This window comes from Sapajus apella, unplaced genomic scaffold (genome assembly GCF_009761245.1).
Source record: "Sapajus apella isolate SASKATOON/1434 unplaced genomic scaffold, GSC_monkey_1.0 scaffold13, whole genome shotgun sequence".
Taxonomy (NCBI): Eukaryota; Metazoa; Chordata; class Mammalia; order Primates; family Cebidae; genus Sapajus; species Sapajus apella.
The window spans coordinates 30,435,723-30,459,323 of record NW_022436953.1 but is presented as its reverse complement, the minus strand read 5'-3'; the positions used below and the strand labels follow the sequence as shown (position 1 = coordinate 30,459,323).

Here is a 23,601-nt window from a genome sequence, read left to right as displayed (position 1 = left end):
GGTGGAGCAGGTTGTACGACAATGTGAATGTACTTACTGCCTCTGAACTGGGCGCTTAAAAATGGCTGAGATGGGAAACTTCATGTGTATTTTATCATAATTATTTATAATAGATACATAATATATATCATGTTTATATCTCAATAGAAGTACTTAGAATTATAAAAATCCAACCTGTCCTATACATCTAAAAACAAATTTAAGAGGACTCATACCTTGGCTCAAAACCAAAGCTTGCTCCACTCTGAGATGTCTCATTGGCCAATGTGCTGATGACAGAGTGGCCACTAAGAAGAGGCCCCGCTGGGATGTCGGAATAAAAACGCTCACAGTGGCCTGGTGCAGTGGCTCATGCCTGTAATCCCAACAGTGTGGGAGGCCAAGGCAGGTGGATCACCTGAGGTCAGGAGTTCAAGACCAGCCTGGCCAACATAGCAAAACCCCATCTGTACTACAAATACAAAAAAATTGGGCGGGCATGGTGGTGAACTGTAGTCCCAGCTACTGGAAAGGCTAAGGTAGGAGAATCACTTGAACCCCAGAGGAGGAGCGAGACTTTATCTCAAAAACAAACAAAGTGCTCACAGTGATGTCTTGTGAGAGGAACAGCCTTGCCCTGGTTTTTTTTTTTTGAGATGGAGTTTCGTTCTTGTTGCCCAGGCTGGAGTGCAATGGCGCGATCTCAGTTCACTGCAACCTCCGCCTCCTGGATTCAAGCGATTCTTTTGCCTCAGCCTCCCAAGTAGCTGGGATTATAGGTGTGCACCACCACACCCGGCTAATTGTGTATCGTGCCCTGTTCTGGACTGGGGGCAGATCAACTGTACAGCATCTCCGGGCCTCGACTGGGAGCCCGGAACCCCAGCTTAGCAAAACGGCCTAGGCTATGACACCTGGCTGAAGCCCAGGCAGGCCTTTGCCCTCACCTCCCTCAACTCTCTTTACACAGTGTGGTGAGAAGATCTCGGGACAGCACCCTCCTCACCTCCCACGTGAGAAAAGGAGGCCTAAGAAGCAGTGGCATTAACAGCAGAGCAGGCAGGTGCCGGTCAAACTCTTGTGAGGACTGGCTCTTGACAACCCCAAACTTTTAGGCTCAGGAAGGCTCTGAGAGGCACAGAGGCATCCGCTAGGTCCTAACACTGAACACGAGGCACCCTCCAGAGTCTGCCCTTTCAAGATGATGGCCCTCTAGGAACAGCTCCAGAGGCCTCAGGAGCATGAGTACAATAGTGAAATGGCATGCGCAATTCCAGCTGGGAAAACACAGAGGAGGGCGCGCACCACCGCCAGAGGTGCATGGAGGACTGGGAGAACATGCACTGCAGCTTCTGACCTACAGGCATTTCACAGGGGCTGCACTGGCCCTGGCGCCTTTCCTGGCACAGGCTAGAGCTCAAGGCTTCATGGCTCTGAGCTCTCCTCGAGGTTCTATCAATACAGACAGAGAGTCTTCCAGCAGCCGGCAGAATTGAACAAGGGGAGGAAAGAGACCTTGTTATTTGCAAGAGATAATTTTCTGGGTGTTCAAATTCATGACTGTAGCCCAGGAGCTGAGTTGATCATGACAGCAGTGGGTGGGTTCACCCAGGGACAATCACAGTCATGTGCGCCATGACTACAGCCCAGAGGCTCCATGCCGGCTGGTGTGTGCTCAGCCTAGACCCTCCTGGCTTTTCTTCCCTCCAGCCACACAGGGCTCTCGCTGGACACCTTACCTGCCAGGCAATCAGGTCCTTGAGCTTCTCGATCTTTTCACGGGCCTCAGGGTGCTCCTGCAGGTACCGGTCTGTAAAGAAGGCCTGGTGGGGACAGGGACAGTTGCTCAGTGCACCTGCTCAGCAACAGGGTTTTACACACTTAACTGTGTGCCAGGCCCTGAGAATAAAGCTATGCATAAAACAGACCCACAGGGAGCTCACTCCAGACGTGGGGTCACACTCTCCACAGCACTCAGGACAAAATGTCCCATAAGGTCAAACACGGTCAGTGGAGCTAACAGGCTATCCACAGCAGCAACCCTGGTTCTGGGGGTCCAGGAAGGCCACGGCTGACCTGGTGGTTCAGTCCTGCCGGGTAGCAGCGAATACAGCCCTCCCAGTTACCCACATGCCCATGCCCGCCATTGCCCCCGGCCCCTGCACCTGCGAGGCCTGACCTACACCTGAAGGTAAAGAACTTCTTTGTGCAAGTGCGGGTAACCACCCCCCACCCCCCACAGCCTTCTCTCAGGCAGGGTATGCCCTTTCTGTCTGTTTTTACTCTGTCTAGATCAGGGGTCAACAAGCTTTTTGTGTGAAAGGCCAGATGGTAAACATTTTAGGTTTTCTGGATCATACGGGTCTCTGTCAAAACTACTCAGCGCTGCCACTACTCAAGGCCCCAGTGTTAGTATCAGGAAAATTGCCTCAGGTGACAAGTAAGTGCACAGGCATGGCCTTGTTCCAAAAGAACTGCATTTACAAACAGGCAGGGGCAGGCCCGTGGTCTAGACTACATCCATGTGCTTCAACTTCTTCCCATTCCCACAGAGCTAGGATCCAGGGAGACTAGCTGGCCAGGGCCCCTCCACCATCAAAGTGTCAAAGCTCCCTAGTCCTGATACTCTGATGTTTTTGCCTAACTTTATCTTTTGGCCTTTAAGATCCCAGACCTTGTAAAAGGCACTGGAGGCTTGGGCACAGATAAGCCCAACCTGGATAGGTCAGTGGGGGCTTCCCAGCTGTCTGGGGATCCCTGGGGAGGCTGGCCGGGGCTCAGGCCTGGGCTTTGCTGCAGACTTCATGAAGGGGCTGCCACTGGCTGCTGCTGCGTGTCCTTGGCTGGGTCACTGCTGAGACTGCTCAGTCCCTGAGACCAGGGGCGTTTCTGGACTTTGGGGACTGTTTGGAATTTCCAGCCTGTCTCAGGGCAGGGCAAGCTGGTGGGTCCCATGCCTTTTCATAGTTTGTGAAGCCCCCCATGACAGCTGGGTCCACGATGCCGTTCAGGAGCATGGAGAGCGGGTTGATGGGCAGGCTGGGGTCGTCCAGGTGCTGCTGCACCATGCTGTTGATCTTGTCGTTTGTCAGCTGCATGGTCTCGATGGCGTTCTCCAGGGGGCTAATTTCCACCTGCAAGGAGAGAGGAGAGCCTGACATCAGCCCCGTGGCTGCCTCCGCTCCTGGGGTCTCACCAGAGGAGCCACGTGTGCTCTGGGGCAGGCTTCCTGCTCCTCCATGCACCTTTCTTCCAAACAGAATGTTTGGGCAGCTGGGCATTTTATTATTGTTTGTTCCCATAGATGAAAATTCCAAAGGAACAAAGAAAGCGGCTGCGTGGCTCTGGGGGCGGGGACTGCGTGTATGCACGTAGCTATGAGCTTATGGGGTCATCCCAGGAAGACACACAGCCCTGAGTGGCGCTTCAACACAACCTGCTTCAGATCAGACACTTCCCATCGTGCTTTTGTTCTCTGCTTGTTGTGCAGAGAGAGAAGATGTTTGGGAATTTTGAGGAATTCAGGCCCGGGCAGCCTGCCCTACCTGTCTGGTTAGGGAGGTTGAAGGAGGTCAAGGGAGGGCCCTGCCATGGCACCACACACCAACGTGTGAAGGAAGAGTGATGACTGGGTGCGGTGGTTCATGCTTGCAATTCTAGCACTTTGGGAGGGTGAGGTGGGCAGATCACCTGAGGTCAGGAGTTCAAGACCAGCCTGGCCAACATCTCTACTAAAAATACAAAAATTAGCCAGGCATGGTGGTGCATCCCTGTAATCCCACGCACTTGGGAGGCTGAGGCAGGAGAATTACGTGAACCCAGGAGGCAGAGGTTGCAGTGAGCCGAGATTGTGCCACTGCACTCCAGCCTGGGCAATAGAATGGAGAGAAAAAAAGGGGTGCTCACAGCCCCCTGGGGCTGGAGGAAAAGGCTGCTTGGAGCACTCCAAGCCGCTCTCACAGGCATCATTTGCATTAGTGCAGGAGATGGGGGACTGACCATCTGTCCTCCTGGCTTCCCCTGCATCCCTTTAAGGGACCTCCACCCTCTTTCTCAGAGGACCCCATAGGGCCTGGTCTGGCCGAATCCCAGCCCAGTGCTCTCCAGCTCAGCCTGAAGGTGCCAGGGCAACGTGGCTGGGTCTCAGGCAGGGACCACAGCTGCCCTCAGGTCTTACATGAACAGAACAAACCTCCTCCCCATGCTGGGCCATGCGGACCATATTTCAGGGTGATCTCAGCAATAACTTTGCTCTTCCAAAGGAGGCATGATGGGCCCCACCCATGCCCAAGAGCCCTTGGTATCTTCATGTCCAGCTTTCTTCCTGCTGCAGCCTCCAGGGGACTGCCTGGGAGCTGGGGTGGGGCAGAGCAGAGATGAACAGAGAATAGGTGACTCTGTCCATCAGCAACCCTAGACTGGCACTCCTAGGTGGCTGTGGAGATAACAGAGTCTCTCTACTCGCCAATGTGACCGTCCTTGCACCAACGGAGGGACAGCCTCAGGGAGACTGTGATGCACTGGGCGTGGCCAGCCACTGCACCCTGCTGAGAGGGTCCCTTGTCCCATGTGCTGGACTGCAGGCCTAGCCACGCTGTCCTGACCCCACATCTTGCTTTGCCAGGCCCTACGACATTTCATCCCAGGCGCACAGCTTTGCCAAATGCACTCAAGGGCAGTGTTCCACCTGGACTGTTAACTCCCTGTTACTAATCTCATTTGCATTAGGGAAGAATCGTTTGCTATTTTTATCAACCAAGGTTTGCCGCTGCCCCCACGGATATCCCACAGGGGTTGGTCCCAGGTGGTGCAAGGAGGGCTGCAGGGTTTGGTGCAAGGAGGGCTGCAGGGTTTGGTAGCAGGACATGAGTCCTGCCATTCTGGGATTATCTGCCTTCCTGCCCTTTTAGTCAGGTCAAAACAGCCAGCACAGCTGGAGAAGGAGCTGCATCCTCACGAAAGGTCAGGGCTCCCCTCTCCTCCTCCCTAAGCTTCTGCATCTGGCAGCCTGCTGGCTCGCAGGCCCTGTGACAATGGGCTCACGGGCAGAGGGTGGTTAACAGGATCACTGCCTGTGTGTGTGAAGGCCTGCTCTTCTGTGGTCTTTCACATGTACAGTGCCTCACCAGCTACAAAGGACCCAGCAAAGGGGGTGCCTTTTTACCACCTGACACCTAACTCCTACAGCCTCTATCTGTCAGGGACTGCCTGGCTGTTAGGAGCACAGAAAGGGAACTCCAGAGCAGAAAGTGCCCCCTGGAGGGGTAGGCCAAGAGCCCTGGGTGCCTGAGCATAAGGAGATGGCTCTCACTGTGGGCAACCTCTCAAAGAGAACTGCTCATGCTCATGCTGCTGCGGGCAAAGGAGAAGGCTGGGTGCTGGACACACAGCTGGGCAGAGAGGTGCTGGCCAAATCCTAGAGACAAATAATCAGGTGTTTCCGGGGGACTCATTGCAAATTAAATAGCAAGTGCCACCCGCCTCAGTGAGTTCTTGCCAGGTGAAAACAAAAGGCACACATGAACAAAAATGTACATATCTCAATCAGACGTTTTTATATTGCCAGTTGCCTTGGCCCTGACATTTCAATATTGTCAATAAATCTGCTGCCCAACTCTGGTTCATGTAAATGAAACTGTCCAATAGCTCACTGCAAATGTGAGTTTCATGCAAATGAAACTGTCCCATCACAAAGTAAGGTTTAGCCTTGCTGACAGCTGGAAAACATTATTTCTTTAAAAAAGGATCAGATAGGGGTATATTCTCAGGCTATTTTTACTTGAAATGAGCAAGGATTATTAATTAAGTTGTTTGTCATGTAAATGGCAATAAAACCATCAGAAAAAAATATCTTTTACAAAGTTTATGTAAATTGGAATTTGTCTTAAACTTTTCATTTGGTTAACAGAAAGCACTGCCAAAACAGCCCAGCTACGACTGAATTTAAATATGTTGTAAGAAGAAATGAGATCTTCATTGTGCTTTTTGGAGAAGCTAGAGTTGATCATGATTACACAGCATTTCCACTAAAATATGGGTGGGTAATGCTGTCAAGAACAGGTAGGGTGGTGACGTGAACTGTATGGCCTGCGGCGTGCACGCTGCCACAGGGACCACGGGGCAGAAGCAGGTGAAGAAGCTGTGGCAGACTGTACTGAGGAAGGGAACGGACAGTTCTTTCGGGATGAAAGCATCCTTACCATGAAAACAGACTTGACCTCAAACCACCTTAAAATTCCAGGTAGTTTATATGCGGTTGTGTATACGGTTCTCTCGATCCACATGTTCTGCAAAGGAAAAACACACACAACATGGGTTAGGAGGGGGAAGTCAGCAGGTGGACGGCTCTGCCCTGAGGGGGATTTACAGAAATAACTCCACAGAAGTCACGTCCTTCAGCAGGACAGGATTTGTATCTGTGGTGCTCAGCGCAGGGCACATGTGCCTTTAGGCAGCACCTCACAAGCCTTGCGCTGCCTAACAGTCACTCAAAAAACATCAAAGTAGCCCCTGTCCCCTAGCCAACACTGCCTACCTCTCTGGTATTTGGCAGTGAAAGTATACCAGGTGAGTGAGAAAGATGTGTATACTCCAGAGTGAGGTATGGGGAGCCCCTCTGGAGCAAATAGAATTTTGAGAAAGGCTCCAAAGAAGTCTTAGGTTAGTCACAGGGTTCAAAAGAAACTCAAAGAGACATCTTTGGCAGACAGGATTTAATCAAAATGACCTCTGATGTTCTGATAAAATCAGCTGGTATTTTAAGCTTAACATGTGTTGACGTAACTCATACATGTTTACATGAGAACATAAAGATATGGAAACAGCAGGAGGGAAAACCACCCTCTACCCTAAGCTGATAACCTTCATGCTTTCGTACCCATCGTTCAGGACTTCTTACTAAGTATTAAAAAGTGTATATATGCATATTTTACATAAAAACATCATTTAACAATCTGTGTTCTTTGTAAAACAGTATATTGCATATTGCAGGAAACTGTTCTAAGCCAATGAATAGAATTCTCCTACTCTTTAAGGATTGCACAAAAGGGGTCAACTGGAAATCCTACCCTCCCCCCTCTTTGTACTGTGTGGCTTGCGACAATCTTCTGCCATTCCAATCTCACTGCACTGCAGGGTCACCGAGCAGTCTGAGTCTATCAACAGGAATCCAGACATAAGCAGATGGGATAATGGAATGCCAGTAATTCCAGAAAACTGGGCCAAGCGCGGGGGCTCAAGACTGTAATTCCGGCACTTTGGGAGGCAGGTGGATTGCCTGAGCTCAGGACTTTGGGACCAGCCTGGCTAATATGGCGAAACCCCATCTTTACTAAAAACACAAAAAACAGCCGGACATGGTGGCATGCGCCTGTAGTCTCAGCTACTCAGGAGGGTGTGTCATGAGAATCCCTTGAACCCAGGAGGTGGAGGTTGCAGTGAGCTGACATTACACCATTGAGCTCCAGCCTAGGCAACAGAGTGAGCCTCTGTCTCAGAAAATCAAAAAATCCAGAAAATTGGCTTGGATCTTAGAAAGCATTTATCCCAAACTTCTTAGGTTCCATAGGAGGAAAGGGAAGGAACTGGTTGCAGCTTTAGGAACACAGGCAAGGCCTCTGTCTCCTGGGCAGTGCTCCCTTTGCCCATGGGGGCGGCTCCCTCAGGCTCTCGTCCTAGCAATGGAAGCAGGTCTGCCCTTCTCAGATCCTCCTCTAGACCAGATCTCCAGTGCTTTCTCTCATGCCAGCATGCCCTGAGAGGGACCTCTAGGTTCCACCCTGGGCTTTATGGCCAACTCCTGCTGATGCAGGCCCCGCCTAGTCCCCCTCCTTGTCAGTGCCCTCACTCTTCAGCACGTCAGTCACCCCTTGCCAGGTCTGCAGGTGCTGGGCCACACCGCTCTACTCTCAGCCTGGTGGGCAGCTTCCCCAGTCCCTGCAGTTGGAGCTGGGCTCCCTGCCGTAGGGACTGGAGCCTGGCTTCCCAGTACAGCAAAAGACTTTGCACTTATCTGGAAGCCTGAGGCTTTGTGAAGCATGTGAAGGCCCAAATCCTGCAGCTTCTGAACACTTTGTCCAAGTGTCCTGACCTAAATGGGGCCATTAGGGGATTTCAGGGCCATTTAGAAGCAGCATAGTCTCTAAGGCTCAGCACAGCTCAAAACGTCAAGAGCCTCCGTTATTCTTAGCTCTGCACCCAACTGGCTGCACACCCTTCAGCGGTTCACTTGACCTCCTTGTGTCTATTTCTTTAGAGCCTAAGAATATATCTATTTGCCAGATGGGAGAGGTGTGAGGAAAATTCAAGAACTCCCTGTAAATCCCACAGTCAAGGGACTCCATATAAATACTAGCATTCGTGCTCGTGATGACAGTAACAGGTGCAGACTGCTCAAAAAGCCACAGCCCTTAGTGAGAATGTGCAGGCTGGACGTACCTGGGTGTCTGCCCTCACTGTTCCAGACAACAGACACTGCAATGACCAGTCCCGCAGGAGGCCCAGAGCGCTGGCATTCACCAATAAATAGGGTCTTAATCTTGAAACCACCAGCCTGCTGGGACTGTGCAATCCTGCAGATTTCACCCACTCCAAGATCCCTTGTGCTCCTCGGTGACACACAAGCAATGTGGCCTCAGGGCTGGACGGACCTTCCCTATGGCTCTTAAGAGCTGAGAGAGGAGACTCACAGGTACTGCCCTGAGGATCCAATGACTGGTGGACACCTGAGGGATTGGCAGGAGATTGGGTGGACGCCACTCTTTACTTGAGGCAACACTGCTGGAAGGTTTCTAAGCCTTGCTCTGGTCAGGAGTAGGGTGCTAATTCACTTTTGACCTTTGAAGCCTCGATGCCTTCAGATGGCACACAAGAGAAGCCATTCTCAACAGAGCCGGTCCTCTTTGGCAGTCCCCAGGGCTCATGCCTCCTTGCAATGGGCCTACATAGGGATTTCAGGAGGTTTCTCAGGCAAGATGGATAAACATTGACATTTTTTTAAACTATGGCTTATTTGATGCCTTTTCAACAGGGATTCACTCACCAGAGCCCAGGAGTTCAAGACCAGCCTGGGCAACATAGTGACCCCACATCTATAGAAAAAAATAAATAAAAATACAAATGAATCCATGAAAGCAATTTTATGTAGAATTTTTAAAAGGCTCTAAAGATGTTTGTTGTTATTTCTACAACTCTAATGCCGTGGTTTGCAACAGGGGGAAGATATTTTATTTTGTAATGTCTGGAAACTGTTTTGTTTTTTTTAGTTGGATTTTCACTCTTGTTGCCCAAGCTGGAGCACAATGTTGCAATTTCAGCTCACTGCAACCTCTACCCCCTGGTTCAAGTGATTCTCCTGCCTCAGCCTCCCGAGAGCTGGGATTACAGGCATATACCACCACACCCAGCTAATTTTGTATTTTTAGTAGAGATGGGGTTTTACCATGTTGGTCAGGCTGGTCTTGAACTCCTGACCTCATGGATCCACCTGCCTCAGCCTCCCAAAGTGCTGGGATCACAGGTGCAAGCCACCATGCCCGCCCTGGAAACCTTTTATGATCGCTTGTTCCAATGGGGGGGGTGGCACTAGCACCTAGTGGGCAGAGTTCAGGGATGCTGCCAAACATCCTTCGACACACAGGATGGTCCCTACCACAGGGAATAACCCGGTCCATATTGCCAGTAGTGCTGGGGTCAAGCCTGCAGTTGTGTGTTGTGCTCTAGTGAAGCTGAGGTGCTGGATACCTGATGAGGAGTGAGCACCTGGTCCAGACCCAGTTCATCTGCTGACTGCTGTGTCACCTGCAGAAGGCCACATCAGCACCCAGCACCTCAGCTCTCAGTGGGTCCATTTGTAACTAGAGATAATGGGCACCGGCTCTCGCACCTGGGGAAGACCAACTTTGATCCACGCAGGAGGAAGAGCAGTGCGCTATTCACATGGGAGCAGTGGCATTCGGACAGCATAGCCACCTTATTAAAAACTCAGTGACCTTAGTCATGTTGTTAGTGAAATGGCAATTCGTTTTTCTGACTTTGTAGGGGGTAAAAGATTAGGATTTCTGCACGTAATATACAAAGATATTTAATACTGTCCTGTGGCTGCCCTTGAGGCCATACTTTTCTCCTAGCTGTTCTATTGGTGGTAGAATGAGATTTTTTGTTTGTTTGTTTTGGTTGCTTGTTTTTTTTTTTTACCGCAAATTCATTGTCTGGGTTTTTCTCTCCTTTCCGGATTGGCCGAGAATATTCAAATCGCTGTACCTCGTTCACCCTGTAAAAACTGTACAGAGACAGATGATTAGACATTTAACCCGGCAAACAGCCAATTTGCTTTTGGACACGGGGTCTGGCCTCAGAATATGTCACTGCATCCTGATCTGAAGCCATCACCGCGGCCTCCTCTCCCAGCCAGGGAGAGTCTGGCAGGTGGAAAAATTAACCTGAGTTTTTACCTCTTCCCTGTCCCTGCCAACCCTCGAGGGAGAAGGGAAGCTGAATAAGAGTGAAATGAGCAAACACAGAGGAAAGGTGAGGCGGAGGAGAGAGCAAAAACGCTTTTGTGTTCAATGTACATGTTACTATTTTTTAAAAGTATTATATACTTTAGTTTCAGATCTGTAAAGTACAGATTTTGCAACCACCCCAAGAGTGACACACATGAAATGTAAATAACCTGCCTCCCTGGTGTGGGTAGGAGGCAGGCTTTCCACATGCAGCGTGCATAGGGGCAGGTGTGGAGAGACAGATTTCGCCCTTTCACTGAAATGCATGCAGGCTTCAACAGCAAAAGAAACTACTGCCTCTGAGAATGCTCTAGGCTTCACTATTTGCTTAATGCCTGTGGAAAAAAAAATGTTGCAGCCCTTAAAATGCATGCCTTGTGAAAGCAATCATTTGTAAATAAACAGGGTCCCAGTTTATTTCCCATTATTGCTGATGAAAGGTCAAAGAAACGATGAAAGGTTAAAGCAACCACCAAAGTCCAGGAAGCAAAATGAAGCAGACCCTAAAGAATATGAGGTCATTAAAGAAATTAATATTTTCACCAGAACATGAATCACATAGAATGGAGAAGTCTTAATATGAGATACATCTGCTAAAGCAGGTCTTTCTATGCCATTGCCAAGGCAGGTGCAGTTCAATGGAGAGACAGAAAATCTCACTCAAATCCGGGCAGTTGATCAGGAGGTTTATAAGCCCTCTAAAAATCTTACATTATGTAGTTGCTGTGAAGACTTCTGTGTGTCACCAGGAGTAAATGTGCAAATCCCATTTCCCACCTCCTAAAATGTAAACATCCAGGCCAAACCCACATGTATGGACTCGGCTTTGCTGGGAACGGGCAGGACTTGGGTGCTGCTGTAAAGCTCACTAGGGGATTGTACCCCGAAGGGCACGTCTGTAAAGGAGATCAGAGGGCTGCCACGGCCAGCTTACGCTTTTCCCACCAGCTGACTTTGGGAAAGGAATAGGCTTTGCACACTCCCAGCACATGGATTAACATTTCCTTTCACTTTTTTTTGGTTGCTGAAAATAATTAGCTTCCCTTGCTCTTCAAGAGGACAGAAAGAGCATTTGGGAAGTAAATCAAAGACTAAAATCCATCCTTTAAAAGGTGGAATTATTAGCAAGAGATCTGTACACAGCCTCTTACAACCCTCATTTGGGTAAGAAAAATGGGATGATTACCTTACAATCTGCTCTGACACAGGCCTGTGAAACTTAGGAGGCAGATCGAGTTTGGGCTTTACTGTGAAGCACTGAATATCTGGGGTGAGGGGTTAAGGATCACTAAGGCAGCGTGGACAGCAGCCATGTGAGAAGCCTCCCACACCACACCCAACCACCCCAATGAATGGCATCACCATGGTTTCGCAGTACACACGGTTTCTTAAAGGATACACTGGCCAGGAGAGTTTTTAATATCGTCGCCTGGTGGAGATGTTGTCTTCATTTTCTCAGCATTTGGAAACTGAGTTAATAGCCGAGCCTCAAAATCTTCCCTGCGCTCATACTCCTTCCCTCGGTAAATGAAAACTTTTCCCTGAAAAGGGCGACATTCATTTAATAACAGCACAGAGAAAGGGCCAGGAGGAGTTCACATGCAATGCACCGGTCTTAAAACATGCTTGACGGGTTCTTACAAAATGTCATTGAATTTAAGAACAACTTGTAATTTTTTTTTTTTTTTTAACTTGTATTGGCTTTGTTAATGAAGAACACATGGTCACAAGGCATGTGAGTTAATACTGTTTTTAACAGGCACTGAACACTGCGTTACCAAAATCTGTGATATGTTTTAGCCTTGACAGTAACAACTGATTTAAAAACTAGATGAAAAACCAAATGAGCACTCAGACCCCCGCAGTGGAGTGGGCATGAAATGGTTAGAAGGGGTTCAGGCAGCCAGGGCAAGAGGATAATGATGTCCGTGGTTTTTCTTGTTTCTGTTTTCTTTTCAGATAGGCCCTAATTAAGTTGTTTTCATTCTGCTATAAAAAATTTAAGAGAGCATGAGCTAAGGTATGCCCTCAGTGCCTGAGCATGGCCACCCTGTGCTGACTCCTGTGAGACTCAGCCAAGAGGTGAGCAGAACCCGAGGGGCAGGGGCGCAGACCAAAGCATCCCTGCTAAGTACTTAGAGCACTAAGTCCCCAGCCTCCCACAGTGAGTGATGAGATGGACGGAGAGCAGGACTTTCCTTCCTGCATTCAGAGTGGTTGTGCAGATCATTATTCATCAATACATGTCAAGGTAAAATATACAGAGCTCTTCTTCAAAGGGTTGGGTTTGGTCCATCTCAAACGGCACTTTTGTCATCTCCATAAATTCCCAGGTGGAGAGTCAGTCCTCTGGGGTTGTTATAGATGGCTAGGCTAGGCAGCTTGGGGTGGGGAGGGGAGATAAGCAGGTAAGCATTCTTCCTTCCACAAGGCTGTCTTGTTGGGGTCATTTCTGCCTGAGTGTGACACAGTCCTCTGTAAATATACCTGTAAGGAACGTTCTTCATACAAGATAGAACAGGTCTGCGGTTTTTTGGGAATTCAACATGGGTGTTCTGAGTGTCAATGGAGTCGCACAAATGGGCCAATGAATGCCTAGTGAAATGCTGCTGCTGGTTCTGGAAGCCTCTGCCTTCCCCCACCCACCCTGCCCCATCTAGGGACTGAAATGAAACTGCCGCAAGAAGAAGACGGCAAGCAGAAGCCACAGGGGCATGAGACACAGAAGTTTGGGGCCTAATGCTTTCCAGGATGGGACATGTTTGCAGCGGTGCCTCTGTTCTTCCATCAGGGGACACTGGGGAAGCACCTCCAGGCTGGCTGCTCCCAAGTCAGCCACAGCCTTGCCCCATCTGCTGTCATTCCTGGACAGGTGCCAGAGAGGGAGCCCAACAGAGACAGAGGCAGACAGAGAGGACAGCATTTTGCTGCTTATTTTCACTTATCTCCTACAGACTAAGACAGAAGTCAAATTACAATTTGTCTTACTCATGGAGTTTCGAAAGGTTTAAGAGAGATTCTGTGACACCCAATCAATTGATCCCTGCTATGGTCTGAATGTTTGCAGCCCCCAAAATGCAGACATTGAAACCTAATCACCAAGGTGATAGTATTAGAAGGCAGGGCCTTTGGAAGGGGATTGCGTCTTGCGGGCTCCACCCTTGTTAAAGTGATCAGTGCCTTAGACAAGAGGCCCCAGAGAGCCGCCTGCCCTTTCCATCCTGTGAGAACACATGGAAGGCGCCATCTATGAGGACTGGGCCTCCCCAAACTCCAAATCTGCTGGCACCTTGATCTTGGACTTCCCAGCCTCTGGAACTGCGAACAATATATTTCTGTTGTTTAGAAAATACACGTCTAAGGCATTTTGTTACAGTAGCCGCGGTGGACTAAGACAGTCCCCTTCCCTCATCACAGCTTATTCTGAGTTCTCATAAATCGCTAAAAAACAACCAGTTTAAGAATTGAATTCTTTTTCACTTTGTGCTTAGCTAGGTCTTAAAGTACCATTATGGAAGAACATGTTTTATTTCTCTCTAAAAAAAAAAGTCAAGCAGAAACCAAATAATATGTAGTCTTAATTATAAATACACAGTTTGAACATCTTCTAATGCTATTTAAAGCCACCCACTTCCGAAATTCAGTAGGATTTAATGTATAACAGACTACTATGAAACTAGCAAGCATTTTTTTTATGCTTTACATGAGAAGAAAGACATAATAATAGAAATGTACATAAAGACTTTAATAGGAAAACACTAGTAAGTTATAGATAAAAACACGAATAACATTTTCTGGAAATGTCAGTTACTTTGCATTCTGAAGTGATCCCTTCGAACATGAAAACAAGGTGAAAATGTACATACAGTCAAAGATATTTATTCCTTGTAAGGCCTATAAATATTAATATGAATGCAAAAAACAATGAGATCAATTTTTAGAGAAACAGTGGAAGGGACAGCTAGTCAGTTCCTGGGGGCTCCTCTCCCGTGTGGGGTCAGGCACCCACACGTTCCACCCACGTTTTGGTGACTGCCAATGTCATTGCCAGATTGACCCTTGCCAGGTGATCTGTGAAGCATAATAAATATATTGCTGCAGCACGGCAGAATTATCCAGGTGTGGCGGGAAACTCAGTTCAATATTAATCAAGCCTATTAACCTCCATTTGGACTTTTCGTTCTGTCCTTTTGGCAGTGGAGATGACCCAGGACCGTCCCTGGAGCCTGCAGTGTGTGAGCTCCCAGAACAACCTGGCGTCCCTTGGCTCAGGGCTACAACGCTTCCTCCGCACCCGCCACTGCTCTCATATAATATTCAACACAAGCTGCTGCCTTGATCTGGATTCCGGGACAACCACCCTGCATGGATCCATAGTTGGTGCCTACATATCACAGGCAGATCTCCATCCACAGGGGCCACACACACCATCTAACGCCAGGCACTGAGCAAGGCTGCCACAGCTTAGGGTCCGTCTCTCTCCCTTTCTTAAAGATGTATGTTCCAGGGCACATACGCAGATATACATTCTAATGAAAGCCTTTGGTAACAGTAAGTGGCTTCAACTCCAAGCTCATTCCATCTTTCAGCTTTTTTATTGAGAATGAAGTTAATTGCAAATTTGTCTCTAATTTAGAGCTTATAACTAAGCCTCCTTTATTCATTCTTTGGAAGGGAAGGTTTTCTTCAGCATCTGTGCTTCTGATCAACCACTGTCTTTGCTGCACAATGAAGGCAAGAAAAGAAGCTGACCAGCAGTGACCAGGCAGGACACTGAGGAGTGGGCAGCCAGCCTCACCTCTGGAGCAGCCAGAACTGTGGGCTCTCCTGTCAACAGGGACAGGTCCTCCCTGAGGTGCAGGTTTGTACCCTCTGGGTGCCGTGATGAAGAGATGTCTCACACTATCAGTGACTCCCGTGGAATTAGGAACACAGGACCCCAAATAAGCAACGTTTGGAACCAGGGGAATCTCCCAACTGGCTTCAACTGCCCCAGACAGATGGGCTCAAGACACAGAGCTTCTGCTTCCTAAAGCCAGGGTAATCACACATGGTCTACCAGGATAAGAGAAAACCGTGTCATAAATAAAGAAAGAAAGAAAGTTATAAGAAATATCAGGAAATCATGACCCCACGGGTCAATGGGATCCAAGAATGTGTTTGGAGAAAATTTATAAATAATCCTATGGTAGGCCAGGCAGATCATTAATGTTTATACAACTTCTCCTCTGGCTTCATGTGAATACTGGGAAATGGGCACCCGGCAGGTGATCACAGTGACTACTTCAATCACATGTCTCAAAGCACATGCCTGTCGCAGGGACCAAGCCTGATTTGGATTTTTCAGTACTGTGGCCATACAGATCCATTTCCAATTTCTCATAGAAGTAAAAACACACATCTTCATAGCAGCACACTGGGTGGGAACAACCCAAATGCTCACCAACGGATCCATGAAAAAACAAAATGTGACCTCCCCGTGCAGTGAAATACCCATTGGCCTTAAAAAGGATGAAATTCTGACATACGCTACAATCTGGATAAACCTGGAGGACATTCTGCCAAGTGAAACAAGCCAAACACAGAAGGGCGAATACCATACAGTCCCATGATACGAGGTCCCTAGAACAGTCAGATTCAGAGACACAAAGCAGAACGGTGGCTGCCAGGGGCTAGGGGGAGGGAGAAGGAGGAGCCAGTGTTTAATGGATACAGAATTTCAGTTTTGCAAGAAGAGAAAGTTCTGAAGGTAGATGGTGATGATGGCTACACAGCAATGTGAATGTATTAATGCCACTCAACCATACCCTGGAAAATGGTTAAGATGGCAAATAATGTGTTACATATATCACACCTCAATTAAAACAATACATGTCAATCTCTGAAGGAGGGTTTTTTTTTTTTTTTGGGGGGGGTTGGAGTCTTACTCTCTTTCTCAGGCTGGAGTGCATTGGTATGATCTCGGCTCACTGCAACCTCTGCCTCCCAGGTTCAAGTGGTCCTCCTGCCTCAGCCCCGCAGTGGGATTACAGGCATGTATTACCATGCCCGGCTAATTTTTGTATTTTTAGTAGAGATGGGGTTTTGCCCTGTTGGCGAGGCTGGTCTTGAACTCCTGACCTTAAGTGATCCACCCGCCTCGGCCTCCCAAAGTGCTGGGATTACAGGCTTGAGCCACCGCGCCCGGCCAGGAGGGTCCTTTTAAGGAAAAATCAGATAGAAAGGTTATACGCAAATAAAGAAAATCTTGTCAGCTCCTCTCTGCTGCCCCGGCTAACCAGCGAGCGCTATGACAGCGTGGAGAATTCGACATTGCCACATGGATGGAAAGTCCCTATCCTTCCTCAGAATGGGAAGGGGCCTCTCTGCTGGGGGAATAATCATGGCTCAGGTTAAGCAGAATCAAACTTTACCCGTAGGAATGTGGGGAATCCTTGTCCGTAGTAGCCAACAGCAAAATAGTCAGGCTTGGGTCTTATCACTTTGACGATATTTTCATAAAACTGAGCCTGTTTTTTCTGGAAGGAAAAAGAAAATGCATTTCAGGTTTGAGCATTCAAGCATGTGTGGCTCTGGATTCTTTTGTGGGCTCCTTACGCTCTGGAAAGTTGTGTAGGGCGGGAGAGGGAGACTATGGGAGAAGGCGAGGGTGGGAGAGGGTGCTGAGGCTTGCACCTGAATTTCATCTCGCTCCATTATCTCCACCTTATTTTTCACTCATTCTCCATCATTCCACAAGGGAATCTGAACAAACAAGCCAAATTCAGCAACCAGTTGTGACTTGTGGGTGTTTTCAATAACCAAAGAGGTGCTGTAGAAATGCGTTTTCTTCTGATTAAATGGCTGGCCCTTCGTATTTTTTAAATGGTATGAGTCAGACAGTGGGATACATTCAAGGAGAATTTCAAAGAGCAGAATGGTTCTAAATTCATGACAAACATTCCAACATCATTAAGGCGATCTGTTCAATACAAAAATGACATGGCGGAGGAAGCAGCGATTAGAAACTTACAGCGCTTCCATGGCAGAAGAAAGGTCTGCTCACTATCCGTCCATCCCCCTCTTGTAGAAGGGGCCAGTTTTAAACTAGTACAAACCCTCAGAGACTCCTGGGCTGTCAAGAGTGCTACATACAGGATCAGCAGTTGTTTATGTCCAGTTTGTTCCTAGAAGCCTTAAGAGTTTGGTTATAAAAGCTGACTTGGGACTAAAAAATGAATATTTATGGGTGAAGCATCAACCAGCAAATAAACTAAAACCATCTTCCTGGGAAAAATGGAGGGACACGGCCAAGGTCCCAGAGTGCTGAACCCCATCGTTGACATGGAGATAGAAATTCCTGAAAAACCAGCTGAGATTGTCTGTGTTCATTTACATAAAAAGAAATAAAGACTCACCAGCAATTCGCTGAGTTGCTCATAATCAAACATTTCGTTCTCATACTGCTCGGCTAGCTCCTTGCCCAAGGCAATGGCCTCCTCCCACATCTGTGAGTTAAAATAAAGAGAAACCGAGACCTGAATTGTGCAGAGTAAAACACCAATGCAATCATCTAAAATAAAACAATGTAGAAGTGTATTTGAAGAAATGAAACACTATGAAAATAATACTGATAAAATACAAGTATTTTCTTGAAGCCTCCGTCTTCTGGTTCATGACCCGCGGCATCAGCTGGCCAAAGAGGTCAATCACTGGCAGGTCAGTCATGCAGGCCTCTGGCCATGGCAACAGCAGCTGGTCAGTCCTCACTGCTCCTGGCCTTGCTCTCCTGCTGCCAGCTGTGGCCCGAAGCCCAGCTGGCAGAGCAGCCTTGGAGCCAGGGAAAAGGAACTGGAAGGTGAAGAGAGGCTGTGGGGTGCATTTATATAGAAATTGGGGGCCTGACTTGGCTCCTTTCCCAAACTGTCCACTTAATAGATGCTATGTTGAAAATCATCAATGGTCAGAAATATCAAGGTAGACTTCGACTCTAAACTAAAGCTCGCAGGAAGTCTGATGTATGTGTGTGACTATGCCATGGATATAAAGCCTGCCATCATTTTCAAAAAGGGTAACTTTGCGGCCGGATGCAGTGGCTCATGCCTACAATCCCAGCACTGTGGAAGGCCAAGGCGGGTAGATCACCTGAGGTTGGGAGTTTGATAGGCTTGCCAACATGGAGAAACCCCGTCTCTACTAAAAATACAAAATTAGATGGATGTGGTGGCACATGCCTGTAATCCCAGCTACTTGGGAAGCTGAAGCAGAAGAATCACTTGACCCAGGGAGGAAGAGGCTGCAGTGAGCCAAGGTGGCACCATTGCACTGCAGCCTGGGGGAAAAAAAAATAGAAAAGGGGGAGCTTTGTAAGGTAAGTAACTTTCTAAATAACCGATTTATTAAAATGTTGATAAGCTTTTGACACATGTGGAATAATTTGTTGATAGATAATTGGCCTGAATTTCCCTTATTTTTCTTGAGAAAACAAAGTGGATTACTAGAGAAAAACCGTGGAAAAGTCAGAGGAACCACCTCTTCCAGGAAGCCTTCCTAGCTGCTGCTTACTCTCCTCCTTCATGCTCCCACAAAGACCCAGGATCCTGCTGCCTCAAAGCTTTTGGTAATATACTGATACTAGCATGCCCCTTTGCCATTCCTCCTCTGAGAATATAAGCCCTTGAGGACAGGGGCTCAGCTTTATCAACGTGTAGAACTTCTGGACCTTAACCCAGGGCCTACTTAACAAGGTTTAGTGAATAGAACTGCAGGATGCTGATTTATAATCAGGAAAGCCTCCTACCATCCCACATGCTGCGTTCCCAGCCACAAATCACCACTTCTCACCTGCCATCATTCCCACAAGAGGTCAGCGCCAGTCCTCAGGGGAGCCACGCATTCCCCCTGTAACTTTCACTCCATTCCTTGCTGGGATGCTGAACACAACTGGGTGCACTGCCATCCCCAGGAGGGCAGAAATGACCACAACAGCAACAGAGGTGACAGCTTTGTAAGCATCCAACAGGCCGGGCTTTCCAGCCCCCAAACCTGGACCACCCTTGGCACTGAGCCCCTACCTGCCTGCTGCACAAAAAAAGACTAAGGCATTGCAGTAAAGAAAGAGTTTGACTGACGGAAGACCAGCCATGCTGTTATAGTAGGTAGCTAGTCAGGCACGAGCAGGGCAGGAGAGGGCTCCCCTGACACCCTATCAGGAAAGTCAGGTGACCATCAGGTGATGGTCAGGCAGTTGTTACACCATCTCTCATAAAATAATAATTTGTCACAGCCAGTGCCAGGGAAAGGCAGTCTTCCAGTAGCTAGAAACACCTTAAGTTGGTGATCAGTAACTTCCTGGTAAGATCTCAGGAGTTGAATGAGTGGGCTCAAGCATGTGCACTGAGAGGCAAAATGGCAGCATTTAACTGGTAACTTTCCAGGGGCATTCCACTGGAAAAGGGATACAAGACACTGGAAGTAGACCAGCATATAAACCCCAAGTCCAAGGTCAAATGGGGCACTTGACCTCCAAGATGTCTGCTTAGCCCTCTTCCAAGTGTACCAGCTTTTCATCACTGCTCTAAAACTTTTTAATAAACTTTCACTTCTGCTCTGAAACTTGCCTCAGTCTCTTCTTCTGCTTTATGTCTCTCAATCGAATTCCTTCTTCTCAGGAGGTGAGAACTGAGGTTGCTGCAGCCCCGTATGGATTTGCCACCAGTAATAGTGCCACGTGGGAGATGGAGTCATTATTCAAATCAATCTCCCCAAAGGCTCCTAGGTGAGGGGTTTTTCAAAGGCAGATTGGGAGAAGGGGTGGTGGCGGCCAGGTAATGGGTGCTTGCTGCTAATGGGCTGGGTCAGAGGTGAAATCACAGGGTGTCAGAGCTGTCCTCTTGAACTGCGTTGCTTCTAGGTGGGCCATAGGAGTGGGGTCGGTGGTCTGGGTGGAGCCAGGTGTCAGACATGCAAAAAACCTGAAAAGATCTCAAAAGGCTAATCTACAATAGTGAAGTTGCATATCTTTTGACCAGTCTATACCTTAGCAGAATTCAGGGTCCTCTCCTCTTCCTAGCCTGATAGCCTTTCATTAGCTTTATAAAGGCGGCTGGGTTTTGGGAAAGGCCTATTATCATTTATACTATAAACCAGAGGTCTCCCAAAGTTGGCTTAGCCAAAGCCCAGGAATGGTTGCAGGAGAGGTATGATTGGGGTGCAGGGGAGGGCAGGATTTAGGTCAGATCTCTTTTACTGCCATCACGTCTTTACTGTTGATTTTTTGCAAAGGCGCTTTCGGCTTTTCCCAGCTTACTCTATGTCCGGCCACCTGGGCGCTCTCATTTAAGGGCTCCAATCACCTTGTCAGGTGGGCATGTGCATCATACCCATTTTGCAGATAAGAAATCTAGAGATCAGGCTGGTAACTATCTTTGCCAAGGATACACAGCAGCTAAGCGGTGGACTTAACCCAGTGTGGCCTTTTTGAAAGTCCTTGTTCCTGACAGCCACATAGCAGCACTTCCCCACCTCCTGCCAGAATGGATTTGAAAAGAGTCCAGGGTGGTCTTGAACTCCAGGTTCCCACAGGGTAGACAGACTGCCAAGCCCCAAACTTGGGTCGCTCTTGGCACCCTTGGCACCTGCCCGCTGGCCTTTGCCTTTTCTTTTTAGGATGACCCCATTGAAGGCCTCACTAACTTCAGAGCCACCAGATAAGCTTAAGAACACTGTTTTACTGAAACGCTCCCAAAATACTCTTGTCAGAGCTACGATGTAAAGAAACCATCTGCTATTTTTGATGAGAGTAAAAGTTATTCTAGAATCAGAGCTGCATTTTAATACTTTGAATAACAAAATAAAAATAAGCCCAAAGAAGACAAAGATTTCAGAGCTGGGACCAGTGTCCAGGGAGGGTAGGAGGTGGCCAGAGACGGCCTGCCTCCGGTCCCCGCTCGGCCACCTGGGTCCCTTCCCAGAGTCCCTGTCTGTCTCCCCCATCCTGCTGAAGGTTCAGTTGCCTCCTGTTCCTGGAATACCTCACTTTGCTGCTCTAAGTCTTTCTTCTGTCCAGGGCCCTAGCTCACATTTTCTGGGAAGGGAGAACTTCTCTACTTTTAATGTTTTTTTAAGACTCCAGTGACCACTTCCTCTCTAAGCATATTTCCATTTCAAAGAAAACATTACTTTTCCTTGTTGGTCTCTTTCATCGGATTTCTTTTTCGGTTTTCTGAAAGTGAATACAAACTCTCTAGCTGCCTAGAATGCCAGGGCTTCTGATTCATTCTTGAGTAAAGGCCTAATCTGTCTTTATCCGAAAGGACACAGGAGGCACTTTAGATACATAACGAAAGTAATTGTTTTAAAAAGAAACACAAGTCCTGAGTAAACATCTTCTCAGACTCGCCCGCAGGTTACATGGTTGTATTTTCTATCAGATTTCCTGTAAATATATATCTCTCATACCCCCGGCATGTTTTAAAGTCCTTGGCATCAAGGAGATTTTCATCTACTTTTAATTGGATGGGGCTTTAAGGAGAGTGTGGGTAATTCATACTTTCAACGTGAATACCTTGGAAAACGTTTCCATGCCAGACAGGAGGCAGATTCAATATGATCTAGATTTAGATTAACTCAGTGGAAGAATCACTTTAACCTCTGCGATTGAATGCCCTGGTTTGGCTCCATTCTCAGAAGTGCTGCAGGCTTATGAGGTTTGCCACAGCCCCAAATGAAAAGGCCCCATATCAGCAGACAACTTTATTTTCCGACGTGCAATCCTTAATCCAATTTATGGCATTCTCAAAACTGCCGGTTGACTTGCAGCACGGAGCACCATCTCCCCACCCCTGCTTTCCACCAGATGATACGAGGCGTGTTCTTTTGAGATGATAATCTTCTTCCTATCTTTCTGAACCTCCTGGTTTCAGGAAGTTCCATTCCTTCAAGTTCCATGAATAGAAACTTGAATACAAACTTTCTTTTATAATAAAACGCCTTCCTTCATTCCCAGACAGAAGCAGCTGTAGAGAACGTAGCAGGAATTGATTTCTTACCCATGAGGTGATGTTGACAATTCTCATAGGATGACAACACTGATGTCACAGGACAAGGGAACAGCAGCAGATGAAAGGGAAGATGCCAGCCGGGACAGCCATCCCTTTCTAATAATTCAGGCTGGCGATGACTCACCAGGATACTGGTGGGCGACTCTGGTTTCATTTGCTGACTAGCTGTAAGGAACCCACCAGTGGAGATACTTCATGGGATGCTTGAATTTCAGACGTTCTTCTAGAATTCATCTGTTCTGTTTTTCACAGCAGTTATTGGGAAAAGAGTCAATCACCCTCTGAATTTCCAGAGTCCTACACAGGTCTCTGATATTGAAACGGATTAAAGTCATTGGTGTGGAAGGATCCCGTGCTCTGGGGGAGGACCCTCAGCAGCAGCACATGGGCCAGGGAGGCCCCGGCCAGCAGGAGGCTGTATTCAGTCAGTTCTCTGTTCAATGTGTGCTGAGTGACAGCGTCCCTGCCAGGTGTGCGGGCTGGAGGCCCTGGTGAGGTGGGCCCGGATGCTTCCAAGGGCCCAGCTAGTCTTGGTGTTGCCTGCCACTGGACTGCCTGGAATGGAGACCCTTTGTAAGCATCTCCACTCCCTCCAGGCCGCTCACATTTTGCTTGAGCCAAGCCTCGTCCTTGGTACTCCTGGAGTTCTCAATCGGCACTGACTGATCTAGGTGCAGAAGTGACTTTTTGCAAAGACCTTTGTGAGACAGACTCAGGCCTGACTCTCCCTGCCCCAGCAAAGATGGTCTGCAGGTCACAGCTGACTGATCTTGCAGTAACAATGCCAAAGTCACCCCAAGTGTGCACAAGATGGACCTGGCCTCTCCAATATCATAATGGAACCACTGCCCATGTCACTCAGGAGCCACTGCCCCATCACACGGGAACCCCTGCTTGTCATATCAGAGTCACTGCCTTGTAATACAGGAGTCACTGCCCAGGTCATACAGGAGCCACAATCCCACGTCATACAGGCGTCACTGCCCAGGTAATACAGGAGCCACAATCCCACGTCATACAGGAGTCACTGCTTGTGTCATACAGGAGCCGCGACCCCACGTCATACAGGAGTCACTGCC

General features: G+C 48.2%; 1 protein-coding gene and 1 long non-coding RNA gene across 3 annotated transcripts in view; both read right to left on the bottom strand.

Annotated features, from left to right (window-relative positions):
- DOCK1 (dedicator of cytokinesis 1) overlaps positions 1-23,601 on the bottom strand; it is a 528,332-nt gene that overhangs the window by 31,750 nt on the left and 472,981 nt on the right. For both annotated transcript variants that reach the window (XM_032281990.1, XM_032281991.1), the window contains exons 39-46: positions 17,879-17,968; positions 16,895-16,999; positions 11,881-12,022; positions 11,668-11,746; positions 10,174-10,258; positions 6,180-6,266; positions 2,937-3,113; positions 1,719-1,802 (exon numbers count right to left, since the gene is read on the bottom strand). In XM_032281990.1, coding sequence (XP_032137881.1) covers positions 1,719-1,802; positions 2,937-3,113; positions 6,180-6,266; positions 10,174-10,258; positions 11,668-11,746; positions 11,881-12,022; positions 16,895-16,999; positions 17,879-17,968 — 849 coding nt within the window. The remainder of the gene's footprint in view (positions 1-1,718; positions 1,803-2,936; positions 3,114-6,179; positions 6,267-10,173; positions 10,259-11,667; positions 11,747-11,880; positions 12,023-16,894; positions 17,000-17,878; positions 17,969-23,601) is intronic.
- The window catches only part of LOC116554131, a 2,406-nt gene continuing 382 nt past the window's right edge, over positions 21,578-23,601 (bottom strand). Inside the window, exon 2 of the long non-coding RNA XR_004270066.1 lies at positions 21,578-23,552. This is a non-coding gene — a long non-coding RNA (uncharacterized LOC116554131). The remainder of the gene's footprint in view (positions 23,553-23,601) is intronic.